The 16,986-nt window shown below is 35.7% G+C and overlaps 7 protein-coding genes across 7 annotated transcripts; 4 read left to right on the top strand and 3 right to left on the bottom strand.

The window, feature by feature from the left end:
• Positions 1–152: 152 nt before the first annotated feature.
• Positions 153–1,196, bottom strand: AC631_02040 (exosome non-catalytic core subunit; the record flags this gene model as incomplete). The annotated part of the gene is made up of 1 exon (XM_015610870.1): positions 153–1,196. One exon carries the CDS (start codon positions 1,194–1,196, stop codon positions 153–155), a length of 1,044 nt encoding a protein of 347 aa, XP_015468324.1.
• Positions 1,197–2,472: 1,276 nt separating this feature from the next.
• GLT1 (glutamate synthase (NADH)) lies at positions 2,473–8,868 on the top strand (the record flags this gene model as incomplete). The annotated part of the gene is made up of 1 exon (XM_015610869.1): positions 2,473–8,868. The coding sequence occupies one exon, from the start codon at positions 2,473–2,475 to the stop codon at positions 8,866–8,868; it is 6,396 nt and encodes a 2,131-aa protein (XP_015468323.1).
• Positions 8,869–10,501: 1,633 nt separating this feature from the next.
• ECM33 (Ecm33p) lies at positions 10,502–12,162 on the top strand (the record flags this gene model as incomplete). Its single annotated transcript, XM_015610868.1, has 2 exons — positions 10,502–10,562; positions 10,949–12,162. 2 exons carry the CDS (start codon positions 10,502–10,504, stop codon positions 12,160–12,162), a joined length of 1,275 nt encoding a protein of 424 aa, XP_015468322.1.
• A 357-nt stretch (positions 12,163–12,519) lies between these two features.
• Positions 12,520–13,314, top strand: AC631_02037 (uncharacterized protein; the record flags this gene model as incomplete). Its single annotated transcript, XM_015610867.1, has 1 exon — positions 12,520–13,314. One exon carries the CDS (start codon positions 12,520–12,522, stop codon positions 13,312–13,314), a length of 795 nt encoding a protein of 264 aa, XP_015468321.1.
• A 174-nt stretch (positions 13,315–13,488) lies between these two features.
• GGA2 (phosphatidylinositol 4-phosphate-binding protein) lies at positions 13,489–14,763 on the bottom strand (the record flags this gene model as incomplete). Its single annotated transcript, XM_015610866.1, has 1 exon — positions 13,489–14,763. One exon carries the CDS (start codon positions 14,761–14,763, stop codon positions 13,489–13,491), a length of 1,275 nt encoding a protein of 424 aa, XP_015468320.1.
• A 730-nt stretch (positions 14,764–15,493) lies between these two features.
• Positions 15,494–15,820, top strand: AC631_02035 (uncharacterized protein; the record flags this gene model as incomplete). The annotated part of the gene is made up of 1 exon (XM_015610865.1): positions 15,494–15,820. The coding sequence occupies one exon, from the start codon at positions 15,494–15,496 to the stop codon at positions 15,818–15,820; it is 327 nt and encodes a 108-aa protein (XP_015468319.1).
• Positions 15,821–15,972: 152 nt separating this feature from the next.
• On the bottom strand, positions 15,973–16,302 carry AC631_02034 (uncharacterized protein; the record flags this gene model as incomplete). Its single annotated transcript, XM_015610864.1, has 1 exon — positions 15,973–16,302. The coding sequence occupies one exon, from the start codon at positions 16,300–16,302 to the stop codon at positions 15,973–15,975; it is 330 nt and encodes a 109-aa protein (XP_015468318.1).
• Positions 16,303–16,986: the final 684 nt, after the last annotated feature.

Raw genomic sequence — 16,986 nt, 5'->3', positions numbered from 1 at the left:
ATATTAGTTATTAGAAATTACTATTTCGTGTATTGATTTATGTTCTCTATATGATTCTTTCTGGCAGTCTGAAAGTACGGTATCTATCTGCTAAGAATATTTTTTAAAATTAACAAATACTTTATTATAGTACATTACAATATGTATATTTATCATACATTCATTGACCTTAATTTAGCAATTTGAATACATTTTTTTATGGTTTCAATATTAACATTTGCACCACCCCCAATGATACTCACATGCTTCATATGTGAATTGTCCTTGTTAATTATTATATTGGCTTTTGAAAGACATTCAGACTCTTCAGAATCACCTTCCAAGTCCGCCAATATAACTGACTTGGAGTCAACATCCATATTGTTCGTCGAATTAGATTCTAATTCTATGATACCAAAACTAGATGCAAATCCAATTTGGTCGTGGTTTAGAGGTAAGTCATACATCAATGATTCATTTCCATCGATTAAGACATCATTTGATTTACTTAAATGACCGAAGTTTCCTCTTGATCTAATAGGCACTTTTATATTATTGAATGAGTCTTGTACGTAAACCTTTGGTAGTTTAGTATTCTTCAATGCATTAATCAACGATGTATGGCATACATCAAATAATGGTCCTGATCTTGAAAATACCTTCAAATGAGCATATAATACAAACGAGTAACATTTTATATTGTTGAAAATCTCGCTGGTTTCTTCTGAACCAGGGTATATTATCTCTAAATTCCCATCATCATTAGCAATCGCCATTCCTGGGTTCGCTTCCAATGATTTTGTGGTTATTATTTTTGAATGCAATATGGTCTCGTATAACTTCTGTGATAAGATCATCTCTTCATCTGTAGGTGCTCCAGACCTTCCTCTCGATATTTCTACCACTGGGTATACGGATGTGTATGACGCCTCAGAATCGGTAGATTCGAAGATTGAGCTTTTTGGTGTTTCAATAACACCTAAGGTTATTCCACAAATGACAGTGGTATTGCCATTCTTTACTATTGATGATCCCACTGTAGAATTTCCTTCAAGTTCTTGAAGATTTCCGGTAGAAACGTCTAATGGTTTGAACTCATTGAAATTTCTCAAACAAGGCCTTAATCCTAGGTTTAGGTGTCTTTGTAATGAAATATCTGGGGCCAACCTGTCTAAAACACTAGGCGGGAACGATATTTGGTGGAATTCGTTTGTCATTTGTGTGAGTAGTTGCAGCCAGAAGTCCGTTTCTATATCAAATTGATCATATACAAGAGATGCCATCAGAAACCACAAAGTGTTACCCGGCAAATATTTATATTTTCCAGAATGATGATTGCACGTCCTTCCCTTTTTCTGCGATTTAGTGTCATTCGGCCTTAGACCGCATGGACCCACTACAGTAATGCCGACAGTATTGCACATGCACATATTTCGGTTATCTATGTTCAATTTATTTTGGTGCAAGAGCCCTAAATTGAACCTTTTACTGATGGCATAAGAGTATACCGAGATGTAGACATATTGGGAATTTCTCAATGTATTGCCATGAGTATGTTCCAAGTAATGTCAGAGAGAAATCAATGTAAAAAAATTGCTAAATATGTATGGATTCTTTAAGGCGAAATCAATATTACAATAATATATTGAATATTTGTCTTTGGGTAGACAATTAAGAAATGTAGTATTACACCGTACTATAAGTTATGTCAGCCGTAAGACCGCATCCATTAATATGAGATCCTTACGTCCTCCTGCCCTAAAATACCCGCCTATGGTTTTGCTTGTATTTCATAGCACTGGTGGTGCACATGCCCTTATCAGTTAACTCGATAAGAACCGAAATCTCATTGGCCAATTTTCGAGTGCATATTTTGAAATTCCCATACATATATCTAAATGAATGTTCCTTCGAAATACAAAATATTCTTTCTTATTTAACTATAGTTTCCTAAGATATATATTGACTATATATTTTAGCAATTGAAGTGCTGAGCAATATTCCTGTCTAATTAATTTATCGACAAACTAACGTTCCTGTTCATATAAAAAAGGTTTATTTCCTTCTCCATAACTAACTTGTTATTATATTAAAACACTTCAATTCAATTAGAGTACGTATACTTAGAACCTTCAGCATGCTCCAGCATTTCACGTCCCGATCATTACCAAATGCTTATTTCGAAGATAAACATGTCCCATAGAAGCACCTTAGGGCTATATCACATATGACACAAAATCATATGTATGATGATTATAAAGTTATCTTGATTGGCTGTGCGGTACCGGCCTTTAGAATTTCCCCTCCTTTTCTATTATATTGACATGTTGGTGCTTATCCATTGAACAGTATAAGTAATGACAATTGCTCATATATACCAGTTGATGAGTGAAAATTGAATAACAGCCATTCTCTAAAAGCTTTCTATTTTTCAATTGTGGTTTTTGATCGAGGCTTAATCGAACTCAATAATAGAATACTAACAAGTTAGCAATGGCTTCATACTTACCACAAGAAGAGTTTGAAACTAACGTTTATAAATATGACGAGACCCCAGAAAACAAATCCTGGGCTTCAACCTTGCCAACACCTAAAGGTTTATATAACCCAGAGTATGAGAAAGATGCATGTGGGGTAGGATTCACCTGTCATATCAAGGGAGAAGCATCCCACAAGATAGTTTCTGATTGTAGAAATTTGTTATGTAATATGACACATAGAGGTGGTGAATTAAATCCCAAGGATGGTGATGGTGCCGGGTTGTTGTCTTCTTTACCACACAAATTTTTCTTGAGAGAATTTAAATATTACTGTAATATCGACTTGCCAAAATTGGGCCAATACGGTACCGGTAATATTTTTTTCAAGAAAGATGATGTTGTATTTGAAAAGTCTAGAAAAACTTTTGAAAGCATCGCTAGCACCTTAGGATTGAAGGTTTTAGGATGGAGAAAAGTTCCTCACGATTCTTCCATTTTAGGACCAGCTTCATTATCAAGAGAACCATTAATATTGCAACCAGCAATTGTATTGGCTGAATTATTTGATGGTGAACATAAAGAGATTTCAGAAGAGGAATTTGAAAAGAACTATCAAATAGAATTTGAAAAAAAATTATTTATCTTAAGAAAACAAAGTACCCATACTATCGGATTACACAATTGGTTTTATATTTGTTCTTTGTCCTCCAAAACGATCGTCTATAAAGGTCAATTGGCCCCTAATCAAGTTTATGCTTATTATCACGATTTAGTGAATGCTGAATATGAAGCTCATTTTGCTTTAGTTCATTCTCGTTTTTCTACCAACACATTTCCATCTTGGGATAGAGCACAACCATTGAGATGGGCAGCGCACAATGGGGAAATCAACACTTTAAGAGGTAATAAAAATTGGATGAGAGCAAAGGAGGGTGTTATGGAATCCGAATTATTCGGTGACGAATTAGATAAATTATATCCTATTATTGAAGAGGGGGGCTCAGATTCAGCTGCATTTGATAACGTTTTGGAATTACTCGTTATTAATGGTGTTTTGTCTTTACCTGAAGCAGTGATGATGTTAATTCCAGAAGCTTGGCAGAACGATACCCACATTGACTCTAAGAAAAAGGCATTTTATGAATGGGCTGCTTGTCTTATGGAACCTTGGGATGGTCCTGCATTATTTACTTTTGCTGATGGAAGATATTGTGGTGCAAATTTAGATCGTAATGGTTTAAGACCTTGTCGTTACTATGTTACCGACGACGACCGTATGATCTGTGCCTCTGAAGTTGGAGTTATTGAAATCGAACCAGAAAAGATTTTGCAAAAAGGAAGGTTGCAGCCAGGAAGAATGTTATTGGTGGATACCAAAGAAGGACGTATTGTTGATGATCGTGAATTGAAAAATAAGGTTGCTTCAAGATTTGATTTTAAGTCATGGGTTTTGGCTAATATGATTAGCATGGATGATTTATTTAGTAAGCTAGAATCAAGAAATGTTAATTTAATCGAGACAACAGAAGCTAAAGAAATAACAGTCCAAACTGATCCTAGATTAGTTGCATTCGGTTATTCTCATGAACAAGTATCATTAGTTTTAGCCCCAATGGCTGAAGGTAAAGAAGCTTTAGGTTCTATGGGTAATGATAATGCATTAGCTTGTATTTCAGAACAGCCTAAATTGTTATATGACTACTTTCGTCAATTATTTGCCCAAGTCACTAATCCACCTATTGATCCAATAAGAGAAGAAATTGTCATGTCTTTAGAGTGTTATGTTGGACCCCAAGGTAATTTATTAGAGATGAAACCTGACCAGTGTAATAGGTTATTATTAAAGTCCCCTATTTTATCTTCTTTAGAATTGAATGCTATCAAAAATATCGAGAAAGTTTATCCTAAATGGTCAGTTGCCAATATTGATATTACATTTGATAAAACTGAAGGCATTCAGGGTTACATTAATACAATTGACAATATTTGCCAAGCATCTTCTAAAGCTATTGCTGATGATCATCAGGTTATTGTTTTATCTGACAAGCTCACAAACTTTAATAGAATCCCAATCTCTGCATTAATAGCCACTGGTGCAGTTCATCATCACTTGGTAAGACAAAAACAACGTTCCAAGGTTGCCATTATTATTGAAACTGCGGAAGCAAGAGAGGTTCATCATGCGTGCTGTTTAGTCGGATATGGGGCTGATGGTATTAACCCATACTTGGCTTTAGAGACTTTAATTCGAATGAATGAAGAAAATTTGTTAAAAGCTTCCTTGACGGATAAACAGATTATCAAGAACTATAAGTTAGCTGTTGATTCAGGTATATTGAAGGTTATGTCGAAGATGGGGATTTCAACCTTGGCTTCCTACAAAGGTGCTCAAATTTTTGAAGCTTTAGGTGTAGACAATTCTGTTATTGACAGATGTTTTTCTGGTACTGCTTCAAGAATTAAAGGTGTTACATTCGAATATATAGCGCAGGATGCCTTTTCTTTACACGATTTAGGATACCCATCAAGAGAAACCATCAAGCCAGTTGCATTACCAGAGACAGGTGAATATCATTGGAGAGATGGCGGCGATTCTCATATTAATGAACCTGCAGCTATTGCTTCGATGCAGGATGCAGTCAAAAATAAGAATGAGGTCGCTTATGAAGCATACTCCAAGAAAGAGTATGAAGCAATCAAGAACTGTACTTTGAGAGGGTTATTAGATTTTGACTATGAAAACTCCCTGCCAGTTCCAATTGATCAAGTTGAACCATGGACTGAAATTGTGCGTCGTTTCTTCACTGGTGCGATGTCTTACGGGTCCATTTCGATGGAGGCCCATTCTACATTAGCCGTTGCTATGAATAGATTAGGTGGTAAATCAAATACTGGTGAAGGTGGTGAAGATTCTGCTAGATCTTTGGTTCATTCCAATGGTGACACTATGAGATCTGCTATCAAGCAAGTTGCGTCTGGAAGATTTGGTGTTACTTCTTATTATTTATCCGATGCGGACGAATTGCAAATTAAAATGGCTCAAGGGGCTAAGCCTGGAGAGGGAGGTGAATTACCAGGTCATAAAGTTTCTGAACAGATTGGTAAAACTAGACATTCGACTCCTGGTGTTGGTTTAATTTCTCCACCACCACATCATGATATTTATTCGATTGAAGATTTAAAACAATTATTATACGATTTAAAATGTTCCAATCCTAGAGCAAGAACTTCTGTTAAATTAGTGTCGGAAGTTGGGGTTGGTATAGTTGCTGCAGGTGTTGCCAAAGCTGGATCAGAGAACATTTTAATTTCTGGTGGTGATGGTGGTACCGGTGCAGCCAAATTAACTTCAATCAAATATGCTGGTTTGCCATGGGAATTAGGGTTAGCAGAATCCCATCAAACTTTAGTTTTGAATGACTTAAGAGGTAGAGTAATTTTGCAAACAGATGGTCAACTTAGAACTGGTCGCGATATTGCTGTCGCTGCATTATTGGGTGCTGAAGAATGGGGATTTGCAACTACACCTTTGATTGCATTGGGTTGTATTCTCATGCGTAAGTGTCACCTAAATTCATGTCCTGTAGGGATTGCCACACAAGATCCTGAATTAAGAAAGAAGTTTACTGGTACTCCGGAACATGTTATCAACTTCTTTTATTATTTAGCAAACGAATTGAGAAGTATTATGGCAAGCCTCGGGTTCAGAACCGTGAATGAGATGGTGGGGAGAACCGAGAAATTGAAAGTTAGAGAAGATTTAAGAAATACTAAGAATGCCAATATTGATTTGTCGCCAATCTTAACCCCTGCTCATACGATCAGACCTGGAGTTGCCACACATTGTGTCAAGAAACAAGATCATAGATTACATGTTAGAATTGATAACAAGTTAATCGATGAATCTGAAATTACATTAGCAAAGGGTTTGCCTGTTACTATTGACTGCGATGTCGTTAATACCGATCGTTCATTGGGAACAACCTTATCGTACAGAGTTTCGAAAACCTTTGGTGAACAAGGATTACCGCATGATACAATTCATGTCAATGTTAAAGGTTCTGCCGGTCAATCGTTTGGTGCATTTTTAGCACCTGGAATCACTTTGGAATTAGAAGGTGATGCTAATGATTATGTAGGTAAAGGTTTATCAGGTGGTAGAATCATTGTCTATCCTCCAAAGGAATCAAAGTTCAACGCCGAGGACCAAATTATTGCAGGAAATACCGCATTTTTTGGTGCTACTTCAGGTACAGCTTTTATTAGAGGGGTTGCCGCAGAAAGATTCGCCGTCAGAAATTCAGGTGCAAACATTGTTGTTGAAGGTACTGGTGATCATGGGTGTGAATATATGTCTGGTGGTAGAGTAGTTGTCTTAGGATCTACTGGTCGTAATTTTGCAGCTGGTATGTGTGGTGGTATCGCCTATGTCTTAGACATGGCACAAGACTTTGGGGATAAGGTTAATAGTCAAACAGTTGAACTCTCCCAAATCACAGAAGCTTCTGAAATTGCATTCGTGCGGGGATTGATTGAGGATCACCGCCATTATACGTCATCTGCAGTCGCCGATAATATTTTGAATAATTTCAATAGAATTTTACCAAGATTCGTTAAGGTTTTACCTTATGATTACAAGAAGGTATTAGAAAATGAAAAGAAAAAGCAAGAAGAAGCAAAGAAAAATGAGTTAAATACGTTCATAAAGTCTATTAAGGAGGATCCTGAAAGTGACGCAACTAATGGCGAAGCTGCGAAAATTAGGCAAGGCCATGTTCATCGCGCTAATCAGGCTACAGTATCAGCTAAGGATGGAAGTCATGAACCTAAGGTTTTAGATTTGGAAGATACCATTTTTGACACTGAAGTTGAAAAGAAATCTGTTGCAAAATTAGATAAATTGAGGGGATTCATGAAATACAAACGTCGTAATGAGAAATATAGAGAGGCCAAGAAGAGAACTAACGACTGGAACGAAATGACCTCGAGACTTACAAAGGATGAATTGAAACATGAGACTGCCAGATGTATGGATTGTGGTGTTCCATTTTGTACTTCGGATACTGGTTGTCCAATTTCAAATGTGATTCCGAAGTGGAATGAATTGGTTTTCCAGGATAGATGGTACGATGCATTACAAAGATTATTAATGACCAATAACTTCCCAGAATTCACTGGTAGGATTTGTCCAGCTCCATGTAATGGTGCTTGTGTCTTAGGTATTAACAGCGACCCCGTTAACATCAAGTCTGTTGAGTGTGCAATTATTGATCATGGTTTTGAACAGGGTTGGATTAAGCCAGAACCACCTCAAAATAGAACTGGTAAATCTGTTGCAGTCATTGGTTCAGGTCCAGCCGGGTTAGCAGCAGCTGATCAATTAAATAAAGCTGGACACCATGTGAAGGTGTACGAAAGAAGCGACAGACCAGGTGGTTTATTAATGTATGGTATTCCAAACATGAAATTAGATAAGAGAATCGTCAAGCGTAGAACAGATTTAATGTCGGCAGAAGGAGTTGAATTTATTTGTTCAACTACTATTGGCGAGGATATTACTGTCGAAGAATTAAAATCCTCGAACGATGCAGTTGTCTTCGCGGTTGGTTCAACCATTCCTAGAGATCTTAGAATCAAGGGTCGTGAATTGAATAATATCAATTTTGCAATGCAGCTCTTGCATAAAAATACTAAGGCTTTGTTAGACAATGATTTAGAAGAAATTAAAAAGACGTTAGAAGGTAAACACGTCGTTGTCATCGGTGGTGGTGACACTGGTAACGATTGCTTAGGTACTTCAACAAGACACGGAGCCAAATCAGTCACCAACTTTGAGTTGTTACCTAACCCACCAACGGCAAGACCAAAGGATAATCCATGGCCTCAGTGGCCAAGGGTATTTAGAGTTGATTATGGTCACACAGAAGTTACAGAGCACTACGGGAAAGACCCAAGAGAATACTCTATTTTATCGAAAGAATTTGTGGATGACGGCGAAGGCAATGTGAAAGGTATAAAGACCATTAGAGTTGAATGGAAGCGTTCAGATAGTGGGGCATGGCAAATGGCCGAAGTTCCAGGAAGTGAAGAATTTTTCCCAGCAGATGTAGTCTTGTTGTCAATGGGTTTCATTGGACCTGATGCTGATAATTTAGAAGTTACAAAGACCAAGAGAGGTACTATTTCAACAGTTGAGCCGAATGGATACAAGGTAAATAACGAAGACAACTTGTTTACTGCTGGTGACTGTAGAAGAGGACAATCGTTAGTTGTTTGGGGCATTCAAGAAGGTAGACAATGTGCCAGAGAGGTTGATAATTATCTTATGGGTTCGTCAAGATTACCAGGTAACGGATCAATTGAACAGCGTAATTTCAAATTGTTAGAAGAATTAGCTGAAAAAGTTTAACATTCGGAGATTATATATATGTATATAAATTGTTTGAGAGTTTAATAAATTTGACTGTATTTGTATTGTAGAGTAAAATAAATATAGTTTTCACACTCAGTATTCATACTTTTTGGTATAACTCTCGAATTGCTGCAAAACTAAAGAACTGTGATCAGTTGAATCTAAGCTAACGGGAAAATGCAATAAATATGACATGCGTAAGTTTTCAGACGGAACGAATTGAGTACCGATCAACTTTCTTTATATGGGCTTATCGCTTTAGTTTGGTATTCACGATTTTGTATGCCAGAACAGTTGACGTAAAGCAGGACCTGTTTCGCTTAAGACGAAGAGAGTGGGATACGTTCACATTAAGTTCAAATCAATGCAACAGGGGGTATTTTTTAGCTTCTATCCGAAAACCATTAGTGCATGGCAACCTGATCCGCTTCCTATCTGTTGAAGCCTGTAGGGCTACATCAGGTAGTTCCGGGCCAATTAAAGCGACTATTTGTTGGAAGCCATTCCCGTAATTCTATTTTCGGTTACTGCAACCGGGTAACAACTGGCCGCAGTCCCTGTACTATCTTTTGGCCCTCAGATGATTAGACACCAAGAGAATATATGAACATCAATATACATGTGAACTTAATAGTGAACTCTAAAAGGTGGTTTTTACGAACCTAAGGAACTCCTTAAGTTCCGTACATTTCTATATCTGTCGAATTAGGCGTACTATTTCACCAGCACCTTTACTTTTGATAAAATATAATAGTCCTTTCGTATAATTTTTGCTATGCCATTTACTTTTGAGCCATGCTATTATCTTTTAAATTCCAGAGCAATTTTGGCCATAATTAGTAGTCTATTTTCCAGATGTCTACATACGAATACTCAATAGAACCAATAAATATAAACGGGGCCATTTGCTACGCCACATTGTTTTCTTGTCGAAAAGTATCCCTTCATTTACGTCAACCGTACGATTAATTACTCTATTATAACCCCATGCCTCTAATAATGGACAACCAATTATCAGCCCTGAAATGCCTTGTACTGTATTAATCAATTTAGTGTGCACAGGTGAATCGGATTTGATTGTTTGTGCGAGAACGAACAATAGCAATATTTTTAGAATTCCAACATACTATTTATTAATTGCCAAATCAGGAAATTTTTTGAGACTCGGAATGCCCATCAAATGTACACACTTGAACTTTCGAATTGGGAATGTTGATACCGTTTACAACTTGCCGTTTCGATTCACCTACCGAGTTGAGATTCAAGTAAATATAGATGCTTCCGGCTTAGTACATACCAATAAAATGCAGCTTTTTGTGGAATGCTGATATGCCCGAAATGCCACGAGGCATATCATAATTTAAGGAGTACATCAATAGTAGTCTATGTTGGAGGGGTTGATACTAACCATAATTGTGAAATAGCCAGCATTCCCGGTAATACCCTCGTAATTGGAAAATGGCTTGGTTAAAGAACCCGGAAATAAGCGAAGGGAGTTTTTCATATTCTCAAAGGTAGCCGAATTAAAGGCGGATTTCCAAACCAAATAAATAGGGTACGCATCCCTTTCAAATCCAACTGATATAATTTTCTTTTTATACTGTTTTTCTACTAGTATTATAGAATAATAATGCAAATTAAAAAATTATTCGCCATTTCTGCTTTAAGTGGACTTGCACTCGGTGCTAATAGTAAGTACTTATTCAATTGAATACGGGACCAGAAAAAATGGGAATCTGATGATTTGACTCGAGGCTTGACAAGACGATAGAACTACAAATAAGATAGCATGTCTCAAAATTGGGAACTTAAACATTAAAGTTTAAAACCCGAAAATTTGGTATGCGAAGAGTTGCATCTGAAGGATGCTGACTTAATGAAGCTGTTCTTCGGCCTAAAAGTTCAAGTGATACTAGAATATGTTCAATTGCTTGTGCCTAATTCCTCAAATAGCTCGCCCATCGCCTATTATAGACATATATGGCATCAGATCACCAAACATTTTCTTCTCGGTTCGAAAATTTTCAGTTCCGGCGAACTTAGCCGATTTGACTTGTACACTACTAACATAATTTAGACTCAACCTTAACCACCGCTACTCCAAGTGTCAGTAAGGCATGTTCTTTCAAGGACTTCACTGCTACCAAGTCTGAAGATATTGCATCTATCGCTGCTTGTTCTACTGCTGTCGGTGACATCACTATTAAGGGTGATTCTTTCGGTTCCATTGAATTGAATGGTGTTGAGGAGCTTTATGGTAACCTTCACGTCAACAATGCTACTCAAGCCACCTCATTAAATGCAGCAACCTTACAATTAGTTTCCGGTAAACTTAATTTAGACGGTAACACCATCTTGGCCACCGTCAACCTTGCTCAATTAACCACTGTCGGTACCCTTAACTATAACGCTTTACCAGCTTTGGAACAGACTGGTTTGACTTCTGGTATCACTTCTGCCGATGAAGTTATCATTTCTGACACTGGTTTAACCTCCTTAGACGGTATTAACGTTTTCAAATTGAAGGTTTTCAACGTCAACAACAACGCTGATATCTCATCTATTGACTCTGGTTTACAAAAGGTCACTGATGAATTATCTATTTCTTACAATGCTGACAAGGTTGATGTTTCCTTAGATCAATTAGAAGAAGCTAACGATGTCTACTTACAATCGATTAACTCTTTGAGTGTTGCTAACTTAACTAAGGTTTCTAACTCTTTATCCTTAGATTCTAACGCTTTAGACAAGATAGAATTCAAGCAATTAAAGTCTATTGGTGACTCTTTATCTATCACCAAGAACAGTGAATTAGAAGAATTAGATTTCCCTAAGTTAGAAACTATTGGTGGTGCTTTATCCATCAGCAACAATGACAACTTAAACACCCTTGAAGGTTTCCCTAAGTTAAATACCGTCAGTGGTACTGTTAACATGACCGGTACTTTCGACAACGGTACTTTTGATTCCTTAAAGAAGGTTTCGGGTGCTTTCTACTTTGAATCTGATGGTGACATTTCTTGTAAGGAATTCAAGAACGTTAAGGTTAGTGGTAAGGAAAAGACTTCTTGTGCTTCTAAGTCCTCTTCTTCAAAGAAGTCCTCTTCTACTTCTAAGTCATCTTCTACCTCCGGCTCGAGCTCTAGCTCTAACTCTAACTCCGGTTCTGGTTCTAGCTCCAGCTCTTCATCCGGTTCTTCTTCAACCTCCAGTTCCGGTGCTTCCAACATTGCTGTTAAGATGGCTACTACTTTAGCTGGTGTTGCTTTAGTCGGATTAACCGTTTTCTAATCAATTTAACTCAATGTTTAATATGGGTTACAGTTTGACTCAATGTTTAAAAGAGATTTTCAATTAATTTTTAAATCTTAATAATTCATTTTTATTATCAATTCTTTTGCGCTAATTAATTTCAATTTTCGGTGCCTACATAGTTCTCTTTAAACATTTACATAGTAAAATATTTAATCTTATCATTTAATAAAATTGTAATAAAAATTAATTAAGTGGTTTTGTGTTATTTATTTATCGTGACTAGTTTATAGAATAATAAAAGGAAAATAATATACTAGTCTTGAAGTGATTACATGGTAACTAAATATGAAAATTTCAAATGTTTTATACGTATCTGTACTAGCCCATTTCGTTATGAGTAAGAATGTGGTTGATCTAGAACTGTTTAAGGAATCGTTACAAGAGGAGAGCCAAGAGAAGAGGGATGGTAAAAATGTTATTGACTTGAAACAGTTTGAAGCAAGTACACAACAAGATCAAGATGAGAAAAGGGAAGCAAAGAATGTCTATAACTTACAAGCTTTGAAAGAAGGTCTTGATACTGAGAATGAGAAAAGGGAAGCAAAGAATGTCTATAACTTACAAGCTTTGAAAGAAGGTCTTGAGGTTGAGAATGAGAAAACGGAAACTAGAAATGACAAAAGATCAATACAACATGTATTTGATATTGAAGGGCAAAATGTCCATCAAAACTTACTTCAATCTATTTTGCCTCAATTACAATCTATAACAGTATTTACTGGATACATAAGAGATGATCTGAGTTTAGCAAAAAAGACCGCTGATTCCTCACAGTCTATGATTATTATTGCTCCTTCTGACGATGCAATCAGTAATAAATTAAACAATTTAAAGCCTTGGGAATTTCCAACTGAGTTGACAGGAAATTCCGATGATGATAAGATAGTGAGGGAAAATTTGAAGAACTTTTTGAGTGGTCATGTTATTGTTGATTTCAAAGATAAGTTCGTCACCAACAATGATGAAATTATTGCAAACTTAATTAATGGCAATCAGGTTAAAATCAAACAAGAAGGAGTAGACAAGTTTAAAATTTCGACAGGCAATGATTGGATCAAAATTGAAATTGTTAAGCAAGTCGACAATGGGTATATTTTTGTTATTAACGATGTTTTAGTAAAGCCATAAATATAAACATATATATATATATATATGCGTTTTTAGTTCTTTAGGTTTGGATATATGTGATAGCTTTTTATTATAAGAAATGTAGAAAATCAATACATGATAACGCAGAAGTAAAATTCTGCGTTATCATGAGCATCTACATACTTATCATGAAAATAATTTATAAAACAGAATCTAATTACTCAAGAGACTAACACCGCTCTCCTCTTTATGCTCATTACCGATTTTATATTCAGCCTTCCATTTGACTTTCAATTGTTTATTCATGTTGTTTTCAATCGAGAATTCTTGAGTCACGCTTGGTTGATTAGTTCCATAAATGACGTCGCTTGACTGTGGCTTCAAGTTTAATTTACAGCTCTTCGGAACAGCGAGCATGAACTTGAAATTAGTCAATGGATTAGATTGCAAATTACTGAACAATAATTTTCCTGATAAATTAGTACTGGTGGACGAACTAAATATACCAGTCTCAATCTTCAAACTCGATGACTGGTTAATTAAATTAGTGGATTTAAAGGAGTTTTGATTTTGAACTTGGCTAGGCGTTGATGATGGGAAATTTAACCCGAAAGGATCTAATTGATTATTTGCTGAGCTCGTCGTATTTGATTGAAGCTGAGGTGAAGGAGAATTTAAACCAGACAATATATCGAAATTACTCAGATTTCCACTTGTTGGCAAAGGTTGTTGAATTGAAGTTTGCATATTACCACTGAGAGCAATTGATCCACCAGCCCCAAATAAGTTGGAATTAGTATTATCACCGGTATTGGTGAATTGTAAATTGGATAAATCACTTAATAAATCGTTATAGCCTTGATCATCACGACCAGATTTATCATTGCTTATTGGGGCGTCATCATCAAAATCAATTAAATTTAAGGTATCATTATTATTGCTACCGCTTTGAACTTGAATTTTAGATGCCTCGTTGATGTCACCACTTTTCAATAATTGGAACTTTTGAACCAATTGATTCACATTATCATTCAATGCCAACAATTCATTAACCTTGTCATCATCATCATGTTCTTCGATTATCTTTGTTATAATAGGCTGAGAACTTTTGACCGAAGAATATAATTCAATTACAGCTTCATTTGAATCGTCAATCTTAGCACATGATGCTTCAATGTTATGTAACATTTCTCCTAAGATTTCAACTTTTCTTTTTAATCTTGCGATATCATCAGTAACTTGCTTTTTGTTTTCTTCGATATTATCATCTTTGAAACCGGCCATAATCTTCATTAACTTGTTAGCTTCTTGTAAATCTTGTGGTCTGCCTCTTCTAATTAATTCTTGCAATTTAGCACTATGAACTATAGATTCCTCTTTTTGCAATTCTTCTAAAGATTTTAAATTATCAGATGGATTCAATACTGCAGCATCTTCCACTTTGACTTCAGGAAAGATATAACCCTTATTTGATAACAACCTGTGCATATCTCTAATATACCCGAAGTCTTCCTTATACTTAGATGTTTTACATATAGTCTGGTACCATTCTTCAAGCTGTGATAAAATTAAGCGATGTACTCTCGTATAACGTAAAGGTGGTCTTTCAGGGAACCTTTTAACCAATTCATTTAGGAATTCCTTACGGGAAATCTGCAAGTGGAAAGGATATCCACAATTTTTCACCAAATTATCCAACAATGAAATAGCTAACTCGGAGGTCTGGGAATCCCTTTGACTAATGAGCTTTGCCACTGCTATAGCTGCGTCACGGGGAGTCGATCCTTGTTTTGCGTTCACATAATCACAAATCTCTAAATTTAATGCTAAATTTGGCTCGTTAAGAGATGGCCTGCAAGCACGATCTATCACTTTGTTAGTACTCAATTGATGTCATAGATTATATGTAGCCATATCTATGTGGAAGTTATCGGTCCCTCTAAGATTTGATAAGATAATCGAGTAAGGGGCGATTCCATTTATACATACAAATTCTTCGTAACAATTTTGGATTAATCTTTGAAAGGGAGTAAGATCCAGATGAAGAACTCGATGACATTATGTAGATTGTCCAATGGTTATCAGTTATTCTTTTTAGATTATTGGTTCATAAAGAATCCTTGAGAAAGTTAATTTTGAGTCGAAGATCGAATGAATGAGGCGGAAAAATGAAATATGATTTCAATTTATATATATCAACACAGAACAAAAAAATGAAATGGATGATAAAGATGAAGACCCATTAGTACTCAAGAACTTGGCAGTTAATTTTGATTATTTGATGTACAAGATTAATGATCACATATCTAATTTGTCGGAGAAAGCACATAACGCAGTCAGTGCTAAACAAGATTTTGTTAACGAAGAATACCTACAAAAGCAACTCAATCTAGAAAAGGAACTTAATGAAATAGATATAATATTAAACAAATGTAATGAATTAGAGCTTGACTTCATGAAATTAGATCAATTGTATCTGTTTGTTGAAGATTTTAAATTAAGATTAGACTCACTTGAGCACGGCTTTAAAGAAGTAAGTAAATAGCAGGCTATTTTTTATACTACAATAATAAATACATAAAAAGATATAGGTGATTCTATAGTAGTCGCATATATGGCTTTTCGAAAGCTTTAATGCTAAACAGATTAATAACAAACAAAACAAAGGCATTTAGCAATCATTCGATCTTGCTTTATTCAAACAATCTGATGCCTATCATATTGTGTTTTATTGTCAATATTCGGATTACTTTCATATAATCCGCTAGTATTTGGATTACTTTCATATAATCCGCCAGTATTTGGATTACTTTCATATAATCCGCCAGTATTTGGATTATTCCCAAGTGTTTTCAGTTTAGTCGGATTTGTCGCCTGAACTGGTACAGCTGCATGTTTGGAGTATTTCTTCACCAAATATTTCTCTAAATTGATAAAATTTCTAGAATTGCATTTGTACATGATATTGATAAAGTCACCAACAATTGGAATTAATCCAATACCAAAATCAAAAGCAACGTTTGCCATCATTTTCAGATGTAATGATGCAGGTAATCCTCCCTCGATTTTCGAAGCTTTAGATACTAATCTGTAAGCAAACCAAGCAGCAATTATATCACCTATCCATGGTATCAATCCAATTATTCCTGCCCAGCCGAGTCTTAGGCCACATACGCTTAACTGCAAGTCTAATCTATATGCACTTTTCTTAAATGATTCCAAGATTAATAAATCATGTTTTGGAATGAATTGCGGTAACTTTCTCTTTCTTCTTGCACCTTTACGTTGGTAAAAATGTAAATCTTCTTCAGGAATCTCTTCAAAATATGGATCCTCGTCTGGTCCTCCTATATTCACGATATGATCGAGTTCTGTCTTTGTCTGTTAGTGTGTCCATTCAGAAATGTTTGACATATTGAAATACATACCTTTTTCAAAAAATATTGATAAAGCAAATTAGACATTCTGATAATCAACTAAATAAAAAATTCTAATGATACAACAAGTAGTTTATTTTTAATGTTTTTATTAAGTCTGTTATTTTATAAGTGCTTAAACTTGAATATATAAAAGAAAAGATGGAAACTTGCTGCAATCTAAAATTTGGAATGATCCTCTGTCCGCGCCTACTTGAGAAGATCGATTCATCACTAGCTATTGTTATCTGCACATGCTATAAATCATAACAGTATTAATTGTAAGTATACATAA

This window comes from Debaryomyces fabryi (assembly GCF_001447935.2).
Source record: "Debaryomyces fabryi strain CBS 789 chromosome Unknown contig00032, whole genome shotgun sequence".
Lineage (NCBI taxonomy): Eukaryota > Fungi > Ascomycota > Pichiomycetes > Serinales > Debaryomycetaceae > Debaryomyces > Debaryomyces fabryi.
The sequence above is the reverse complement of the archived record's forward strand: the minus strand, read 5'-3'. Positions and strand labels throughout refer to the sequence as shown.